Genomic DNA, 21,099 nt, shown 5'->3' on the forward strand with positions numbered 1-21,099 from the left:
ATAATTTCTTTATAATACTTATACTAATCACTTTGTTCCTTGCTTTCATACATTGTTGTCATTTTATATTGACAGAGCTAACTAAATAGTTATTTGTATCAAACATTTTTATTTTAAAACTTTTATATAATTATTAACCATTAAGAATTAATATTTGACGGCTAACTACTTGTAGAACAACTATTAAAACAGTTAAATTTGCAGAACAGATCAAAAAATATAGAGATTATGAAAACAGAAGTCAGGATTTATGAAATTCCCAAAAACTAGAGGGGCTAAACCGTCATTTTATTAAACTCATTCATTCATTCGTTCAAACCAAAATTTAACTTTTTAAAATTATAAATGGATATAGCTAATTTTCTTAGGAATTCTAAGGATATGGCTAGACAAGGGGCCCACTTAAGCAACCATGACCGAACGAGGGGGCGACAAGGTGGGTTCCGCAGAACAACTTGTTTATAACAGAAAAGAGGGAAGTTTGTGCTTCCTTGTAAGCAAGCTGCAATCCAGTGCACGGATAAACATCGTTGACGTCGAAGCAAAGTTTCAGTTGCTGGTATAAATAAATTATCAGTACTTGTTTACTCGTTCATGCTTAACATCAGTAATGATTTAACGGCTTCTTCTTCTTCTTCTTCTTTTCTGATCTGATCATCTGCTCAATTAGGCTCTGCGGCAAGTGACAGTATGATTTCTCGCATACTTGTTTTACTCTACTTGTTCGTCGTGCATTGTTTTACCTGTGGATGTTCTGCTGTTGGACTTGCGGCTAACCCCTCGGCAACATTGCTTGTTAATGCTTCTGCGGGCCGGCTTATGCCTAACACGCTTTTTGGAATATTCTTTGAGGTTAGTTTATTTGATTATTTTCAATTTCGATCCATGTACAAGCATATTCACAACTTACTGGGAAAAATTTATTCACTTGTTCTATATCTCGACATACAGAGGAGTTCCAAGATCTTTAATGCATTTCCTTTCAAAAAGAAATCTTTAATTCATTTATGTATTGCCATTTGATTGCCTGTATCAATGAATTTATATTTTAGATCAATATTTGTAAAGCTTTTTGAGTTTTTATTGTAAATAACAATTATGTTGGCTAGGCGACAGTGAACATAACCTGAATTAAGTTTCTGCAGGAAATAAACCATGCTGGAGCTGGTGGGCTATGGGGAGAGCTTGTGAATAACCGGGGTAAATTCCATATCTATTAAGAGAGTAGTGAAAAGGAAAGACATTTTCTATTTTGAATTGTACCAAATGGTATTATGTTCTGTAATTGCTTGATGGTTCTATATGCATAAGAAAAGTACTGAGATTGTCGGTTGCTAGATTGCAATGGCCAACTTTAAAGTTTTAGAAATTTAGCTGTATTAAGAAAATTTTAGCCTCTAGAAAATTCTGGTGCTCTGTCAGCATGAAAGGTCAGTGACCGCTGGATTCCTTTTTGGTCTACAGGTGATATCTTCAATTGATGATGTTGCCTTGAACTAGGTATAGGTGTTCCAATACTGGGTTAACAAAATGATAAATACATACACGTATACTGGTTTCTTTTAGTATAAATCAAATGACTTATTATTAGATGATTTCTATATACAGTCCTACAACTACCTTTTTTATGTTAATTTTTCCCTTTTCTACATTTTTGTTTTTAAAGTTGGAGCAATTAGATTGTGATAAAGGCCTCTTCTGATATAAATAAATCTAAAATGTAAAAGTTTATTTGATAGAATTCATTTAGAAATGAATTTCCATGTTCGACAAGAGTTGAATTCCACAACAAGTATACAATGACTTTGCAAAACACCCTTGAAGGAAGATAGAGAGATAAAAAGAGAGAAAGATCAAGAGAGAGAAAAAAATAGATAGATAGATAGATAGATAGATAGATATGAGATGGAGGGTAGGCATTTGGTCCAAAGTTTTTGTTGTATACGTTTTGTGGAATTCATTTAAAATTTCACTAAGTTTTGTGAAATTTGGTTTAATTTTGCTCAATTTTACATATTTGAATTTGTGGAAACCAAGCGGAAAATTTTACATGCCAAACATGGTTTACTGACTTTTCATAAATTTGATATATTAAGCACACTTGAAGATGCAATTCAATTTAGCATCAATCCAGAGAAAAAATTGCTTGAAGCTTTCACTTAAGCATTTAAATTACTGTTATAATTATACTTGTGAAACTGTTAGTCATATCCCATCTTCTGTTCCTCTTAACACTACCATAAATACTGTTTTTCTCATCATCAAGATCCTCATCGCAAGTATTATCATCAGTTTCATAATCATATGCATTGTTCCTGCTACCAACACTGCCATAGCAGCTTAACTTCTAGCATCACCTTTTCTACCAACAATCATCACAATTCTCTGTTGCTATTACCATCACATGGATCATCACCTGTACTATTACTACTATCACAATACCACCAATTATATCTGATGTAGCAAAAGTAACCCTAACCTAATTACGCTGTACATTTTGACAAGGAATAGTAAAAAGAGAGAACAATTAGATCACAACTCAACTAAAAAGGGGCTGAAATCTTCTGGTGACAAAACTAGGGGAATACACTACCAATAAATTGATCCTAAAGTTCCATTCTTCTTGTTCTTCTATTTACGAGTAGTAAGAACCTCTTGAATAACGAAAATTTTTCATAGGCCAGGTAGTAGGCCAATTTCTTCTTCTTCCTCATGATAATACTACTCATAGATTTTCTTCCTCTATGGATTAACTTGGTCACTAAGGCTTGAATAAGAAGGACAACCAAGCTCAATGAATCCAAAGCAATTGAAGGTATATTTGTTAGAGCTGCTGCCTGCTATTTTTAATGCACTAATACAACCAACAAAAAAAAAAAAAAAAAAAAAATCTTTCTCCTTTTCTCTCTTCTTAGGTTCATCAACATTTCTCAATTTTTTTTTTTTGCTACTTTTTGAATTTATTTTAGAAGTTGAGCACCATGAAAATCGGGAGTTGAAAAGACACTTCGAAATCAATATCAAGAGCTCTCACCAACTGCTCCAATCCACCATGTTCGATTGTTCAAGGATCATGGGATTATGAAACAAGTTTACGTACTCCATATATTCTTCTTCATCCTAAAATCCTCATTCTGGAAGGTTCAAGGAATTGAATTGCCATCTCTCTTCAGGCTCCTGCATACTCTATATGCAAGTTTCTCACTTCTTCCATAAGTTTTTCCTTCATCCTTGGCATCCCTTGAATATCAAGCGTTTGGTTCACCCTATGAATACTTGCTCTTGCTTCCATTACAAATAGGGAATCCTGCTTTGACACCACAATTAATGTAGCAAAAATAACCATAACCCAATTAGGTGTAGATTTTATGAGAGAATAGTTGAAAGAGAGAACCATACATCATAATTCAACTAAAAGGCTGAATCTTCTGGTGATACAACCAGGAAAATAAACTACCAAAAAGCTGGTTCTTTTGTTGCTCAAAAATTATAAATCCAAAAATCTGCCTCTAAACAATGCATTATAGCCCCTTTATATAGCACAAAAATCTGGCCAGAATAATGTTCTTTTCTTATTATAAATCCTAATAGAATAAGGACTAAAGCATAAATCCTACTAGAATTATGAAATAGCACCTAGAACAACCATTCAGTTTTGGAGGGAGTAATTTTATTTTAAGGTTAAATATCATTTATGATTACTAGGCCATCATGAAATATTTTTGTTTTTTTTCTTAGGTTTTGAAGCTGGAGGCCCTAACACTCCCTCAAATATTGATCCTTGGTCTATAATTGGTGATGAGTCATCTCTAGTTGTATCTACCGATCGTTCTTCTTGCTTTGAGCGTAACAAGATCGCACTTCGAATGGAGGTCCTTTGTGACAACACAGGCAGCAATATTTGCCCAGCTGGTGGAGTTGGTATATACAACCCTGGATTTTGGGGCATGGTGAGTACTAGCAACTCACAATATTTTATGTGCAAATCTTTTTTTCTTAAGCTATGTGTATGAACTGCAAGCAAACATTTTTGTATGTATGTTGCTTTAAGGTCTATATTATAACAGTTCATGTTCTAGTCACAGTGATGGTAGGATTCTTAGATCTTCTCCTTTAAATTTTTCACTAACTAGATACATTTTCTTTCATGTTTTAAAATTTGTAGAAGATTTATTGCATTTTATGCTCTAATCATTTCATTTCCTCCAGAATATTGAAGAGGGGAAGACCTATAAAGTGGCTCTTTATGTTCGTTCACTGGGATCAATCAATATATCTGTGTCACTGAAGAGCTCGAATGGTTTGCAGACTTTGGCTACTGCCAATATTATGTGAGCACCATATATGAATATGCTATACAATTTCATTGATTGCCTTTGACGGTTTCTTGCAAACCTGAGTTGTGTTTTACATGTTTGTAGAGCCTCTGCTTCTGATGTTGTCAACTGGACAAAGGCAGAGGTTTCACTGGAAGCCCAAGGAACAAATCAAAATTCAAGACTTCAATTGACAGCAAACCAAAAAGGTGTGATATGGTTTGACCAAGTGTCGGCTATGCCCTTAGAGACATACAAGGTACTTTTCACTTTCTATCATCACAAATGAATTTACCATTCACAAGTTCTTTTTCTTGCTCTCCTCATTCTCATCTGAATTCTATACCTCACATTAGTTTATGTGAATATCTTCTATCCTGTGTCAATAGAGGGAACTAGTCAATATATATATATATATATATATATATATATATAGTTGATAAATGAGATGAAAGGACATTTCATAGAGATGAAAAGATTATTTTGGTGCTAATTGAATGAAGTAGCAACTTCTGGAAACTGATTTTATAGCTAAACTCCCTGGCAGCCCCTAATAAAGAATTTATGCCTGAAAATCCAATCATTGAGTGGCCCTCATATTAAGTCTGGACAAAGACTTTTGAACGACAAAGATATAAAATTTCAGCTGTCAATCATGTCTGGAACACCACATACCCGAAACAACATAATGCAACAATTTTGTTTCTCAGAACAACCATAACCAAGTCCATGAAAGAACAGCCGTAACTAATTCCATAAATTTTCTTACCTTTAAATCAATTTACTCACATTCTAAATGCATATCCGAAGGTTCATATATGTATATGATCTTTCTAAATTAATTTAGAATAACAAAGTTCACATAAATTATATCATGTAGACACCAACTCTTCAATTTACATTCAAGAACCCTAATCTAATGTCATTCAATTAAATTTCTTTAAATTAAAATTTAAATTCTTTAACTTAATCTTCCAAGTTAGTTTAATTCTAACCTAGATGATACGGAACCCCAAGAATTGTGTCTCAACACCTGATAGCATCAGCAGAAAATAAAAAGAAAAGAAAGAAAATTTATTGAGAAAAGGGAAAGCTTTATTTGCTTAGTTCGTATGGAGAGGACCAGACTCCTCACAACTCTGATTAATACTTCAATAATGATGAAATAAAGAACAAGAAAATGAAATATAAATACTGACAGGAAAGCAAATCAAATCCTAAGTAATTGGGAAAGTGGGGAAGTGGATAAGTGAACTGCAGCAGAAAAACCAGGCACGTGAAGCAGTTTCTATACTTTGAGAAATTGAGAAATTTCAGCAACTGATTAATTCCATCTTCTCCAACATTTTTAACTTCTTCCAAACGCTCTATACCCATGTGCAAAGCACGTGAGGAAATAAATTTATTTCTTGAATAAGTTTTCAGAGGTGGGTTTGTATCAGTACTCCCCTGTTGAAAACTCGACTTGTCCTCAAGGCAAAATTGAGGGAACTGGTCAACCAAGACGTCGTATTTCTCCCAACTTGCTTCTTCTGATGGGCGTTTTTCCCACTGAATGAGGAGCTCCAAAGTTGAAATGCCTGAACGATGCGACAAATGGTGGTCTAGGATTTTTGCAGGTGTTAATTCCAATTCCCAATCATCATTTACTGGTAGCGGCGCTGGTGTAGCCGGAATATGGTGGCCAAGTGCAAGTCGAAGCAATGAAATGCGAAAAACAGGATGAACCTTAGCATCAGATGGGAGCTCAAGCTCATACGCTACTGTACCAACTTGTTTGATGATTTTATAAGGTCCAAAGAACCTAGGAGATAGCTTGGCATAGCGTCGGCGAGCAAGGACTGCTGGCGGTAAGGTTGAAGTTTCAAAAGGACATAGTCACCTACTTCAAAGGATAACTCCCTGCGATGAGCATCTGCTTGTTTTTTCATACATGTCTGGGCTTTTTGCAAATTGTCTTTCAGGATTTGAAGCATGACATCATGTTCTAAGAGTTGTGCTTCCAAATCAGCGATGTAAGTTTCACCACATATAGAAGGAGTTAGCACAAGGGGTTCTCTTCCATAAAAAATTTGAAAAGGTGAGGTGCTAAATGAAGTGTTAAATCCCGTGTTGAAGGAATATTCTGCCCAAGAGAGGATTTTGCTCCATGAACGGGGTTGCTCCAAGGTGAAGCACCTCAGATAAGTTTCCAAACAACCATTCACCACCTTGGTCTGTCCGTCTGTTTGAGGGTGGTAAGCAGTACTAACCTGAAGCTTAGTCTGACTTAGGCCAAGGAGCTCATGCCAAAAAGTGCTAAGGAAGATGACATCTCGATCTAATATGATGGAACGTGGAAGGCCATGGAGGTGCACAATCTCCCAGCTAAAGATTTCAGCAACCGACTTGGCAGTGAATGGGTGAGCAAGAGGGATGAAATGAGAATACTTACTCAACCTATCAACTGCCACTAAAATTGTGTCAAAGCCACTAGATTTAGGAAGACCAGAAATAAAGTCCATTGAGATGTCCTCCCAAATGTTGGTTGGAATCGGTGGGGGCTTTAATAGACCTGCTGGTGCCACAGCTTGGTACTTCGCCTTCTGACAGATGAGACAATTCTACACATAAGCTTTGACATCTTGCTTGAGCTTTGGCCAATAAAAGGTAGAACTGAGATGTTTCAAGGTCTTCAAATACCCACTACGGCCTGCTGTTGCAGTGTCATGAGCTTCAGCTAAAAGTTTCTGTCGCAAAGCCATATCGTTTTGGATGACCAAATGAGTTTTGTAAAAAAGCTTAGAATCGGCCACATGAAAATCTGGATAGGAAGCTGAATTTGCTTGGAGGGCAGCAAGTAAATCTTGGGTATATGCATCGTCTTGTAATCCTTGGACCCAATTGGAGAAATCGAGTGGGATAGGAATTGCAAGTGCCAAAAAGTCAGCATAGTGAGGGCGACGCAAGAGTGCATCAACGCCAATATTCTCTTTACTTGCTTTATAGACAATAGAAAATTCGAGGTAAGAGTTTCATAAGCAATCTCTGCTGTTCATTGGTGGAAAGGCGTTGCTTCAAGAGATATTTTGAACTTCTATGATCTGTACAAACATAAAAGTGGCTGCCCATCAAGTAATGTTTCCACTTTTGTAAAGCTAGGTCCAAAGCCAAAAGTTCTTTGTCATACGCAGATTTGAGGTGGCTGGAATAAGATAACCCTTTGCTAAAATGAGCAATAGGGTGATCATCCTTTAGCAAAATCGCTCTCAGTCCCTCAGAGGAGGCGCCACACTCTACTGTAAAAGGGGAGGAAAAATCTGGAAGTCGAAGAACAAGAACATATGCGAGGCCCCTTTTGAGAGTCAAAAATGCAGAGTCGGCTACTGGGTTCCAGTGATACAAGTGATAGCAGCAGCAGAAATAAAAAGAAAAGAAAGAAGACTTATTGAGAAAAAGGAAAGCTTTATTTGCTTAGTCCTTATGGAGAGGACCAGACTCCTTACAACTCTGATTAATATTCCAATAATGATGAAATAAAGAACAAGAAAACGAAATATAAATACTAATAGGAAAGCAAATCAAATCCTAAGTAATTGGGAAACTGAGGAAGTGGATAAGTGAACTGCAGTAGAAAAACCAGGCATGTGAAGCAGTTTCTATACTTTGAGAAATTCCAGCAATTGATTAATTCCATCTTCTCCAACAGTTTTGACTTCTTCCAAACGCTCTAAACCCATGTGCAAAGCATGTGAGGAGTTAAATTTCCTTCTTGAATAAGTTTTCAGAGGCGGGTTTGTATCAACACCCCAAAAAATTTGGTATATAAACTCTAAATCCCAAATTAGGAACCCTAATTCCTAGATTAGGTAGCCTTTAGAGGGGTCTCTTTGGATGTGATACAACTCAATCGGAGGGCTTTACTTTCTTAGCTTCTGCTTTATGTTTCTTGTTATTTGTTGTTTTATGAGATTTAAGATCTCTTGTCCTCCATGGTGTGCACTTATTTCTTTTTCTCTTAATAATATTAAGTTTTTACTCACTTTTGAGTACTGTCATTTTTTTATGAAAAGGGTCATGGCTTCCGAAAGGAGCTTGTTGAAATGCTTGCAGATATAAAACCTCGGTTCATCAGATTTCCAGGTACAAAAGAATTTTATTTATGTGCATGAATTTTTGTCAGACTGGGTTTGATTATCGAAGTGTAAAATGATCCACATTGAAATATCTATATCTCCTTGTGTAGAGCTTTAGGTTTGACATTTGCAACTGAGATGCTGATGTCAACTTCGCTGTTTGTTTGTTGTCACATCATTTAAATGTGACTGTTCCTTGTTCTTCATTTTTATTTCTAGCTATATGTTACTTCCCATGTCAAGCTCTTGCTGCAATTAATGAGGTTTTGTTTTCATGCTTTATGTTTTCACTGTAATTTTTTTTATTGAAAAAAAAAGAGAAAGAAAAGCAGGAAAATTTAATCTTTGTTTATTTTTGTAGTATCTTTTATTAATAATCTTTGGGACTATCTTTTGCTTTCCCTCATTACTAATATATTTACCAACCTGAACTGCTAACTGAACGGTATTCCTGAAAGTGAATAACTCTGACTATGTCTTTATCCAACTTCTTGTTTCTTGTTTTTGTTATATTATCTGATTGGCCAGAGCTGTTATGTTGTTGATGTATGTTATTATATTTCGGGCGGCCAATAAATTCACCTCTAACTGTCTCTGAGAAGTCTTTGTGGCAACCCAAACTTTATTTAAACATATTGACCCCTATTGTTTTACTTTTGTAATCACTAAATGCTTGATATCGATGTCAGAAGGGCATGTTGCTACAGGTGAAATTCGAGTTGAGCCTTAAAAGGATCACAATATGGTACTTTAGATGATTGAAAAGATCCTAATGTTTTTAATTCCAATACGGTATTCTAGTTGATTAAAAACATCTCAGCATTTTTAGTCTCTATCTTCCTTCTTCTTCTTCTCGCTCTAATCCAGAAGTTTGCAAATTATGGATGCTTAAAGCAATTAAACATTGATGCACCTGCACATCATCTAAAGAATAATAAAAACCTCTTTTATCTGTTTCTCACTAATATCAATAAACAAATATTTTAAGTTGCAATTTGGAGTTTTTGGGGAGATCATGAGTAAATCGCGATGTGATTTTCTTTTGCTCACTCTTTGCACGGGTTTGATCAATATTACTAAATTTAACATCTATATTTTTGCAAATTGTCTTCCAAGAGATTCTTCTCTTCATATTGGTACTGGAGTTTTATACTCGTAGCATTCTTGAGACAAATTAAGGATTGATATTCATAATATTAAGATGTGATGGATGCAATAGAACTATAAATGAAAGTACATTCTGTTGATACACCTACTTTTAGCTAGAACTGTACTCTTTCTAGGCTTATTTTTTTTTATTCCCTTAGTGTTTTCTTTATATTGATACTGAAGTTTTGTGCTTGCAGTATTCTTGAGAAAAAGGATTGGTATTCATAAGTCATGATTTATGCAGTAAAATCATAAATGAAAGTACATTGTGTTGATATCATACTTTTATTTGGACCTATACTGTTTCTAGGCTTTTTTTTAAATTTTTTTTTTTAATTTTCTTATTATTGCATATGTATGAAGGTGTAGTCAAGTCAAAAATATTAATGCCATTAATAATATGTATGAAGGTGTAGTCACAAGTGTGAGAAAAACGGGAGGGGATGTAGAGGAGATTCCCATAACCGTAGGACTACATCAGGGATCTACCTTAAGCTCATACTTGTTTATCCTAGTCATGATGACTTAACTAGTAGTATACGAGATCATGTTCTATGATGCATATTATTTGGGGATGTTATTTGATGAAACTATTGAAGGAGTAAACAAAAAGTTGGAATTATGGAAAACCAGTCTTGAGAGCAAGGGTTTTAGGTTAAACAAAAGTAAGATAGAATACATGCACTATGCGTTTGTCCACAATAAGAAGAGGGGGAGAGATGAGGTGAGCTTGGATGGTATAATGGTGCCGAGTGCAATCATTTCAGATATCTAGGCTCTATATTCCAGAAATGTAGCATGAAAGATGAAGATATAACTGATAGAATTAAAATAGGATGGATGAAATGGATGCATGCTAGACATTTTATGTCATAGCAATATATCCAACAGAGTCAAGGCAAGTTCTATAAAATGGTGAGACTTGTGATGTGATATAGAAGTGAAAGTTGGTCCTGAGATGCCCAACATATTCACAAAATGAATGTTGCAGAAATGCAGATGTTAAGATGGATATATGGTCACACATGATTAGACCAGATTAGAAATGGCTACAAAGGTGTAAGTAGCACAAGTTGAGAATAAAATGACAGAAAGACATGTGAGATGGTTTGGTCATGTCCTATGTATACCCCTCAAGTACTCTGTTCGTCTGTGCAATACAATGATGATGGTGAGTGCTAAAAAGGGAAAAGGTAGACGTAGAACCACATGTAGGAGAGTTTTCTTGAAAGACCTACTGATGTTTGACATTGGTATGGACCTAGTTATGATAGAGTGGAATGGAAACAAATAATTCAGATGGCTAATCCAACTAATTTGGCATTAAGGCTTGGCTTTGTTGCTGTTGAGTGTTGTGCATGTAATGAGAAAATTTAAGTATCAGAATCATTACTGAAAATTGAATATAATCTCATGATTTCTCATTATTTTATAGTCTCTTGGGACTAGATAGATTGGGCAGTCATATACACTAGTTCTTCTTGTATGTAGCCGCATCTCTGGTACAGATCTTGATTGTATAATCCTGTGCCTCAAATTTTCACACCCGCTACATTTTTTACTACTTTATTCTTCTGCTTCTTTGCAGTCAGCCTTTTTATTTTTCATTTTTTTATTTTTTTTCGTCTCTTAAGAGGTTAAGGTTTAGAGCTGTCTAATGCAGTAACTTTTCTATCACATGTTGTTAGGTGGCTGTTTTGTTGAAGGTGAATGGTTAAGAAATGCATTTCGCTGGAAGGAAACAATTGGACCATGGGAGGAGAGACCTGGGCATTTTGGTGATGTTTGGAAATATTGGACTGATGATGGACTTGGTCATTTTGAGTTGCTTCAAGTAGGTGCCTTATTTTTCCACTGTGCTAAATGAGATGGATATTTTAAAAATTGAATTATTTGCATTCTATGTCAATTGTTTGTGCAGCTAGCAGAAGACCTTGGTGCATTGCCGATATGGGTGTTCAATAATGGTACTTTCTGCATGCTTGGCCTCCTTTTGTTTCAAAGAAAATAACTTGTCCGAGAAAATTTTAAGGAAATGTTTTCTAGGAAAAAGAAAACTTATATTCTATTGTTTGGTTATTTTACTGAAATTCAGCTGGAAATTATTTTCTGGTGTTTGGAGTATATTGGAAAATATTATTTTCCATGAATTTAAATGGCTAATAAATATTTTATATTGTATATTTATGTTAAGTATAAAGAAAAATATGTATAAAATGGTAATCTATGGCTGTCACCAGTGGCTTGTGATGGCTGGGGATGACTAAGGATGATCAATGGAGCAATAAATGTGTGTTAATGTCTTTCCTTAGAGATTCCTCTTTTTCTTTTCTTTTCTTTTTTTTTTTTTTTCTTTATGAATCTTTTGATATTCATAAAGAGAAACATTTGTTGATTTATCTTAAGTTTTTCTTTGACCAGAAAAACATTTGTTGCCGTCCAATTTTCCTAATTACTCCAAATGCCAGAAAATGCAAAATATTTTTTTCCAGTATAATCTTTCCAAAAAACGAAAGGTGTCTTGGTTTTAAATATTTTTTTCTTGTTCTTACTCTGGTTGATTTATTCTTTATCATTCCTTATGATTTATTTTGGCAGGGATCAGCCATAACGATGAAGTTGATACGTCCAGCATTTTACCTTTTGTACAAGTATGTCAACAAGTTCAATAAGTTCTGTTTGCATCAATCCTAGGCCAAAAGACTATTTTCTAATTTCAAGCAGACTTGATATATACTAATGTCTGCATCATCAGTCTAATCTCACAATTGAAGTAGATGTATTAATGTCCTGCTTAAACTTCATCTGTTCCAGAGTATAAAATCAAAAATAAAATTTTATGGGAGATTTGTAGTTCATTGGTGATATATAGAGCCCCAGACTGATGGATATGAATAGCTTTGCAACTATTTCTTGGGGTATGGTAGGTGTCACTGCTGTGGTATGATCTGATTTACCAGATCAAATCTCTTTTTATTCTGAGGTTTAAGATGGTGCTATTTCAGGTTTTAGTAAAATCTTAAACTGCGTCCTTGAAGATGATTTTAATCTGAGTAGAGGACAAAAAGGGAAATAAAAACACTTAAGATCTTTCGTTAGCCCTGATTCATTAATTTAGCTCTTGATGGAGGATTGCAGGAAGCTCTTGATGGTATTGAGTTTGCTAGAGGCGATTCTGGTTCTAAGTGGGGTTCTGTTCGAGCTGCAATGGGACATCCAGAACCTTTTGACTTGAGATATGTTGCTGTTGGAAATGAGGATTGTGGAAAGAAAAATTACCGAGGTTTGCATACCATTTTAGATCCATGGTTTATGTCTGTTTTTATATGCTGAAACCATATACAAATATATATGCATAGTTCTTTTTTCTCTTCTCTCTTTACTTTTCCATTTTTCTTTCTCTCTTCCCCCATCAGATCAAAGAATTAGGTTTGTGTGTATATCAAGTAGTTCTATACTTCAAATTCAAGCTAGTGGTGTTCATATTTAATCTATTAATAAGATTACAAAGATGATTTTTCAATGAGATATCTAGTTTCAAGACTATATCTATATTTCGCGTTTTTATACAGGACAAATGTCTGCAAATATATTTCATGTATTTTATATTGATGATCAGGAAATTATCTGAAGTTTTACGATGCTATAAAACGTGTCTATCCTGACATCAAAATAATCTCAAACTGTGATGGATCTTCTCGTTCTTTGGATCACCCTGCTGATTACTACGACTTTCATGTAACCATCTTGCTACTGAATTTGTAATTTCTCATACATGCTTTAAAGTTTCTTTTTATAGATGTTCGTTTTGTTTTACAATGTGTATACCGTCATAGGTCAGAGAACATAACCTCAGCCTTTTGTCTGTCCTCTATTAACTAGGTCTATACATCTGCCAACAATTTGTTTTCTATGGCACATCAATTTGATCGAACATCACGCAATGGTCCCAAGGTAGGTTTGATATGCTTTTCAAATTTGACAACAATAAATCATTGCAATGATTGGTCTTTTTGTTTGTTAATTTCAGGCATTTGTTAGTGAGTATGCTGTGACTGGAAGAGATGCTGGCACAGGAAGTCTTTTAGCTGCACTTGCTGAAGCTGCATTCCTCATTGGGCTGGAGAAAAACAGGTTTGCTGTAGTTATTGAAGAACTTACTAGTTTATGAATGTCTACAAATATGATCCCAATGTTTTTTTTTTTTTCTATTTCTCGGCTTTCTCATTGTTTTTCCAGTCAGTTTTCTCAAATTGTTCTTCTTTTCTGTTTATCACAAATTCTATTGGTGGTAACAATTCCTACGATAGGAATCATGACATAGAACACTGAGCTGGTGCTGAATTGGAAAATGCTAACATGCATGGGCAAACTAAGTAGGATTTCAGATATTAACTGAGGCCCACTTGAAGCTCTCCAATGCTTTCATTCCTCTTTTCTGTATCTCGCCCAATCTACGAAGTCATAAATACCAGCTCAGGATAGATACATGACTCTTCCATGATTTCTCATCTTAGATATATTTGCTACCAATTATAAAGTATGGGACAAAATATGTAAATTGAAAGAATTAGTTAAGATTGAAAATTTACGCCAAAGGCAGGATTTATGGGATCTGTCATCTGTAACTCTTTTCTTTCTTTCCTTTTTTTTTTTTTCTGAGAGAGAGGCTGGATTGACAAATTCATAAGTAATATTCAGGTCATAAAAACTTCCTATTACTCCACATTTGATTCCTATTCAAGAGGTCTTTTGTGCTCCTTCATTGATCACAAGGCAATATTCTGAGGTCTCTTTTCTCCATTGCAGTGATGTTGTTGAGATGGCAAGCTATGCACCACTTTTTGTGCATGTCAATGACAGACGGTACGTGTCTTATTCTCTTGAAATTTAATTATGTGAAATGAAGGAATATATCTTTCTATTTTCTGGTATGCTGATATTGAAAAATTGGTGTTGAAGGTGGAACCCAGATGCCATTGTGTTCAACTCTGCACAGCAATATGGAACTCCTAGCTATTGGGTGCAGCGTTTCTTTATGGATTCAAGTGGAGCAACACTTCTCAATGCTACCCTTCAAACAAATTCATCTGCACTCATTGCTTCTGCAATTATTTGGCAGAACTCAGTGGATAATGAAAATTACCTTAAGATAAAGGTTTTGCAATTTACCTCTTTTTTACTTAACATATGTTCTAATACTCAACAGTGCTTACAAATATCATGTTCTACACAGCAAACTTCTAGTTCTATCGTTAACTTTATTCTTTTTCGTCTCAAAATAATGACATCATTCCAATTTAGCAGTATTAAAATGCCAACTAAGTTTGCTCTTTATGTCTTCTCAATGTGAATAACTGCCATTGTTTGACGACATGCATTTGTTTCTTGCCAATGGTACAGACTTTTATGAGTTCTCAATATTAAGCCCTTCCCACTCTATAACTACAGTACCCAGATGCCTCGCTGGATCGTTGCTTCCATATTTGTCAATCTTGTAAGAGTATCATTGATTTTATTTTGGTGTAAAGTTCTCATTGTGAGGTGAATGTATTTTCAGATTGTGAACTTTGGGAGCAGTGCAGTGAGTCTCAGAATTTCTGTTGACGGATTGGGGCTCAATTCCATACAACAGTCTGGATCAACAATGACTGTACTGACTTCTGCTAATCCAATGGATGAGAATTCCTTCAAGGAGCCAAAGAAGGTATCTAATGGTTATTCTCTTTGTTTATCTGTTGCTATGAGAGTGTTTTCTGCTCATAGTAAAGCTCCCTTGGATCTTTTTAGCCTCTGCAATGATAGCCTTGTCTGACCCTTCCTACTTTTATCTTCAATTAGCTTTGGTAAAATGAGACTATCAAATTCCTTGGTCTGACCCTTCCTACTTTTGTCTTCAATTAGCTTTGGTAAAATGAGACTATCATATTCCTCCCAGAATAAAGTAAAAAAAAAAAGAAGAGGGAAAATAAAGTAACAAGATGAGACTATCAAACTTAGAAAACGAAAGATGCATGAATGTCTTGTCATGGGCTGTATAGGCGGAAATGGCAGTTTGACCAATTCTCCTGGGTTTTCATGAGATCAGTTGCAATTTCTACAAATTTCTGGGGGGCATATAAGTTACTGCTAGATAAATCATTCATTTATTTTGTCGCCGTACCATTATTCACTAGCAGTTACTTACCCATGTATTTTTCTCCTTGGGAATGCTTTAGTGATAATGAAAATGGAACATCAGATACATGGGACAAGATTGATATACTCCTGAGGATGAAATGTCTGCTTGAAATGCGAAAGCACTTCAGCAACGTATAAAAAATAGTTGGATGATAGAGAGATGAGAATTAGTTGGGAAAAGTAGCCTTACATTGATTCTTAGCCAATGATTAATCTTAGGTACATAGTGGGGAGTAATTTATCCATCCATGTTATGTGGCTAGCTGGTTTTGCATTTCCGTTTTATCGTATTATGGTTCTGCTGCAATATATTATTATGTTAAATCTTGAGCATCTGAGACTGGTAAGTTCTCAAAACTAAATGCAATTGCTATTATATTCCTCATGGATTAGAGTAGAAGTATTAGATAGTGTTATTAGGGGGACATGTAGAGAGTGAATTTCTTCCTTAACTCTCAATGTTTCTGCTCTAAACATTGCACAGGTGGTGCCTATCCAGAGCCGGTTCGACAATGCTGGAAAGGAGATGAATGTTGCACTTTCGCCATTGTCATTAACTTCATTTGACCTGTTAACAGAATCAAACAATATCAGGATAACTGGAACTGATTCTTTCTCCATATCTTCTATTTAAAGACAAATATTTGAAGTGTTATCATATGAAAAAGAAAAGTTAAAATAAGTTAAAATATGTAGGCCCTTTAGTTGGCCTACATAAGAATGTAAATATAATATGTGTACTCTGCTGCTTTGCATTCTCAGACATCTATACACTTGCGTTCTCTTTACTATGATTTTCTATCCCTTTTATGTTTTAGAAAGCATCTTATGATCTTTTCAAAAAAAAAAAAAGAAAGCATCTTATGATCTACCAACTTCGGGCTTTGAAAGAGCAGCAAAGTGAGTTTCATTTCAAATTAATCATAAAGGAAAATAGTCATTTAATGAACATTTTGTCATAGGATTAGATTATAAAGGAGCTCTTCTTGCTTGAGATCTGAAATCTTGAAGAAAAATCTAAAGGAAAGTTCTGATTTTATAAGCCGACAATATTAAGAAAAAAACTACCTTTTATAAAATATTAATAATAAGTATTACAAAGTATTAGCAATCGAAGTTATGATTTTGTAAATCATAATATTTACAAAAAAAAAAAAAAAAAAAAAAAAATCACTTACAAGATATAAGAAAGTGTTTTAAAATATTAGCAATCGGAAGTATTATTTTGTAATGCGGCAACTTTATCAAAATAACCGTTTTTTACAAATTATTATAAATTATTACAAAATATTAGTTAGTGTAAAAGAAAACAACCACTTTTAATAAATTATTAAGAATTATTACAAAATATTAAGAAATAAATATATTATTTTGTAACGTCAAGTGACCTCAAACTTCAAGTTATTGTAGAAAATCCCATATAAAGTACATTGACGTTTGATTTGTTGATCTGGAGTATTTTGCGATGATACTTTTGCTAATTACTCTGAAGAATGCTTTGAATTTCAAACTCGGCGACTGATAGGGTCCTTACTTTACGATCTTCCATTTTAATTCTCTTATAACTGTCTCACTACATATTTATAACAAAAAACATTATCGGACGATTGACATGGTAAGCCGGAGTCAATGAAAATTTAATTCTCTTAAAACTTAATTTTCTCTCTCCTCATCCAAAATAATTAATTTCTCTACCCTATTTCTTACCTTATGCTCGTTCCTTCTTAACCCTATATCAACAAACCAGTTTCTATTACCAAAGAAAAAGCTCTCTTTTCTATCGGTACAGAAGCTTCGATCAAACACCACCGTCAACTTAAAGGTGTTAGACACCCAACCCTATTAATGTGAAGGTCAATCAATGCATCCATGACTTGTTCCAAAATTGATAATCTAGAATCCAAGTCCTCGTCTCCATAAGCAGATGAAGCTACTATACAACAAAAAAATTTCATCAAATCTGCTTTTTTTTTTTTTTCAGCTCCACAGTAACCGAAGCTTCTCCATCTGTTTCCACTAAGCTGGAATCGTTTTGCATATTGGGAATCAAATCTTTGCAATAATTCTGTCTTACTTGATCTCAGTTTAAGAGAAAAATCTAAAGTAAAATAATTTTGACTTTGGATATTAGTCCAAATGATACAATCCACTAATGATCGGTTTGGAGACTAAGTTTTCAGTTTAAAACAATAAATTAATTTCCCAATATTTAATTATCACGAATCATTATCATGGTATTAGAGCACAGGTAAACTTAAGGCCACCCTTAATACACCTATGATACTATTTTTTACTTATTAAGCCCAACAAAGGATTTCATAAAGCAATCACAATATAAATATTTACCTTGCAAATCCAATTAAAATATAATCAATCAAACATTTTACTACGGCCAGCTCAAATAATTCATCATTCAACATAGTCAAAATATCATGGGCAACATTCAATATTACATATATAGTATCATTCATGGCGCTTGCCAGTCAATACCCAACATGAGATTTTTATTCACAAAATTTGTATTTATTATCAGAGTTTACACACTTTTACAGAGTGTATTACATATACTATAGTCCTAGTATAATTGCGGATATCTATAACGTATATAATGTTAGTAAAAGAATAAAACTGAGAAGAGCCTTTTTAATCAACTAAACTTCGTACTAGTTAGCTCTGTAGAGGAAGAGAAACATAGCTTCTGGCACATGTAGAAACTTTGATCTGGATGCCTAAAAAATTAAGTGAAGCGGGAGTGAGTGCTTTGGCTCAATGAATAGTACTATATAAAATATGGTCTAAGTAGACAGACATATGTTACATTCCTAGAGTGTCACATTGGCATTCACACAATGCCAATAGAAGCACAACATAGGTAATCAATTTTTAACATCTAATCACACATTAGATGATTCAATCTACCAGAATCACTCTGTTATGTTAAGCCGAGCACTCTGCTACTAAGCTTTCTATAATTATGGCCGAGCACTTTTGCTACAAGGCCCCATATATCCAACTGAGCATGACTACAGCCAGGTCTAAGACCGGTGATTCTACTTGATCCCAAACCACCTCGCACAACACAAACAATATCGCAGCACATACAATAATCAATTACGATAAATTGGATCGAATTTTGCATTTTTTTTCTTCTACAGTACCTCGACGTAACATGAGCATGCAAGAGTTCTCAAGGATCACTTTTCTTTAATCAATCAATGTATCGTGTTTAAATGATTCAATCAAAATAAGAAAAAAATGCAAGCATGATTATATCTTACAGGAGTTATTGCATACACATTAAGTTGCTATGTAAAATTAAATAGAATACAATGTATGAATTTGACTATATATCATATATTACCACTCATAGTGATTTTGAGAGAAAGCAACTTATCCTTAATACTGATTCGGAGATGTTTTCGTCGACTGCCCCCGAGCGACGCGAAAAAACGTCCATTTGTAATTTTGGTGGAAAGAGTGATTTTGAAAAAGTGGTGACAAAACATTTTGGATACGATGCCGATAAATCGGTCTTATAAAATATTTTTGAGTCGCCACCCATTGTTTCGGCAATGGGACCGTTTCCAATTTTATAAAAAGTGACTCCATTTCAAATCCAATTTTATTCAAGGCCAAATTATTTAAAAGACTGGTCAAGCGAACCAATACGGTTCTGGGTAAGGGAATTGGGTACGCCAGCCCGTTGGAAGCTGACGCTCGGAAAACCGGCCTCTTTTAACCTTACGATTTCTAATTTATTTTAGTTAAAAAACCAAATTATTTATTTATTTAAACCCAACCCGAATGAATCGAACCGAGTTCTTATGTGGAAAATTAAGTAATCGTCCTAAATAAATTTAATCATCGCATCCATAATCATCCAAACCATTCAAACCAAAGCAGTTAAAATAAATAAATAAAAGACTCGCTCTTGCCTTATGGTTAAAGGCAGGCCATAAACCAAACCTAAAAATACATTCTACCCAATTAAAAAATTAAACCCAAAAACCAAACCCAAAATCATACATAATTATATTTTGATGTTATAAAATTAATTAAACTGCAATCTGCTCACAATTGGTTGTCTTCAGATTTATTAGAAAAATTAAATTTTATTTTGTACAAAATTCGTTAATTTTTGAAAGAACAAAAAAATTGCTTTCTAGAACCCTAGAACAGTCGTGTCACGCAGCTGTTCTATGAAGAACAGTTGTGTGACGGATCCAATAGCTGCGTGACGCAGCTGTTCTGGTCCGTGCTTACTTTTCAAACAACTTATTTAAATCATCCTTTTATTTAAACACGCTTTAATAAGATCTAAAAACAACCAATAATGAACAGAATACCGTTTAACTAAGATTAAGCCACTAAAACGATAACAAAACAAACAACAATAAACAAATAAATAAAAATACAAGGAAAGGTTTAAGGGAATTACCTAACCCTCAGACTGAGGATTGTAAACAGCTTGAACGCTTTAAAGAATGAAGGTTAAGGGGTTCCAGAAGCTTTGTCCACAAGGATTTAACGTTCACTCTTTTCTCTCTTACTTTTTCTTCTTTTTATGATTTTCGTTTTTTAACCTAATTGATGTCTAATGGCTGTTTTTCTTCAAAGGAACTCAAAAGAGTCTCTAGAGAGAAACTTAGCCACAAGTGTGTGTTTTGACGTCCTCAAAAAACCAGTCCCAAATAAGAGATAAAATGATGTATTTATAGAAGTAGGGCAACAGAGGATAGCTGCGTCACGCAACTGACGGCTGCGTGACGGACCCGATAGCTGCGTGACGCAGCTCACTTCTGGACCGCTGCCACGTACTCAGACAGAATGAAAAACCATTATGTCGACATTCTCGGTGACGTTATCTAGATTGGAGTTGCGTGACGCAGCTGACAGTGCCGTCACGCACCTGATAGCTGCGTGACGCAACTCTAATGCAATCCAGACACATTTACATTGGTCTAATTTAAATCCTTGGATCAAAAGACTTCTAGATAGCAATAACCCTTCATTCCGCATCCTCGTATCCTCATTGGATTAGGTGGGGGCATAAAGACACGCGTCAACAGTTTGCCCCCCCACTTTATCATTAATTGTGTAAGCGATTAATGTTAATGTGGCCCATTGACGCGCCTTCAATCTTGGGTTGAATGAAATAGTTGCCTTGATCATCTAGTCATGTCCAAAGCTAGGTCTGATCGGCTTTGTTGGCTCCAGTCGGATCGGTAACGATCTCCAAAACTCGGTCTGATTGGTTTTGAAGATACCTTCGAGGCTCGGTCTGATTGGTTCAAAGGATTTTGGTGGATTTCAAAGCTCAGTATAATCGGCTTTGTTGT

General features: G+C 34.8%; 1 protein-coding gene across 1 annotated transcript; it reads left to right on the forward strand.

Annotated features, from left to right (window-relative positions):
- Positions 1 to 400: 400 nt before the first annotated feature.
- Positions 401 to 16,554, forward strand: ASD1 (alpha-L-arabinofuranosidase 1). Its single transcript, XM_012219387.4, has 18 exons — positions 401 to 559; positions 671 to 852; positions 1,146 to 1,200; positions 3,739 to 3,950; positions 4,210 to 4,331; positions 4,422 to 4,575; positions 8,369 to 8,438; positions 11,269 to 11,414; positions 11,502 to 11,547; positions 12,179 to 12,231; positions 12,719 to 12,863; positions 13,200 to 13,318; positions 13,463 to 13,534; positions 13,611 to 13,714; positions 14,390 to 14,446; positions 14,543 to 14,738; positions 15,141 to 15,287; positions 16,245 to 16,554. Exons 2-18 carry the CDS (start codon positions 691 to 693, stop codon positions 16,392 to 16,394), a joined length of 2,010 nt encoding a protein of 669 aa, XP_012074777.1. The 5' UTR covers positions 401 to 559; positions 671 to 690; the 3' UTR covers positions 16,395 to 16,554.
- Positions 16,555 to 21,099: the final 4,545 nt, after the last annotated feature.

This window comes from Jatropha curcas, chromosome 2 (genome assembly GCF_041381405.1).
Source record: "Jatropha curcas cultivar XTBG-Jc1 chromosome 2, XTBG_Jcur_1.0, whole genome shotgun sequence".
Classification (NCBI taxonomy): Eukaryota; Viridiplantae; Streptophyta; class Magnoliopsida; order Malpighiales; family Euphorbiaceae; genus Jatropha; species Jatropha curcas.

Coding starts and splice junctions, on each gene's coding strand:
- ASD1 (XM_012219387.4), top strand. CDS start 691: ATGATTTCTCGCATACTTGTTTTACTCTACTTGTTCGTCGTGCATTGT. Junction 1,201..3,738: donor AGAGCTTGTGAATAACCGGG/GTAAATTCCATA, acceptor TTTTTTTCTTAG/GTTTTGAAGCTGGAGGCCCT. Junction 14,739..15,140: donor AAAATTACCTTAAGATAAAG/GTTTTGCAATTT, acceptor ATGTATTTTCAG/ATTGTGAACTTTGGGAGCAG.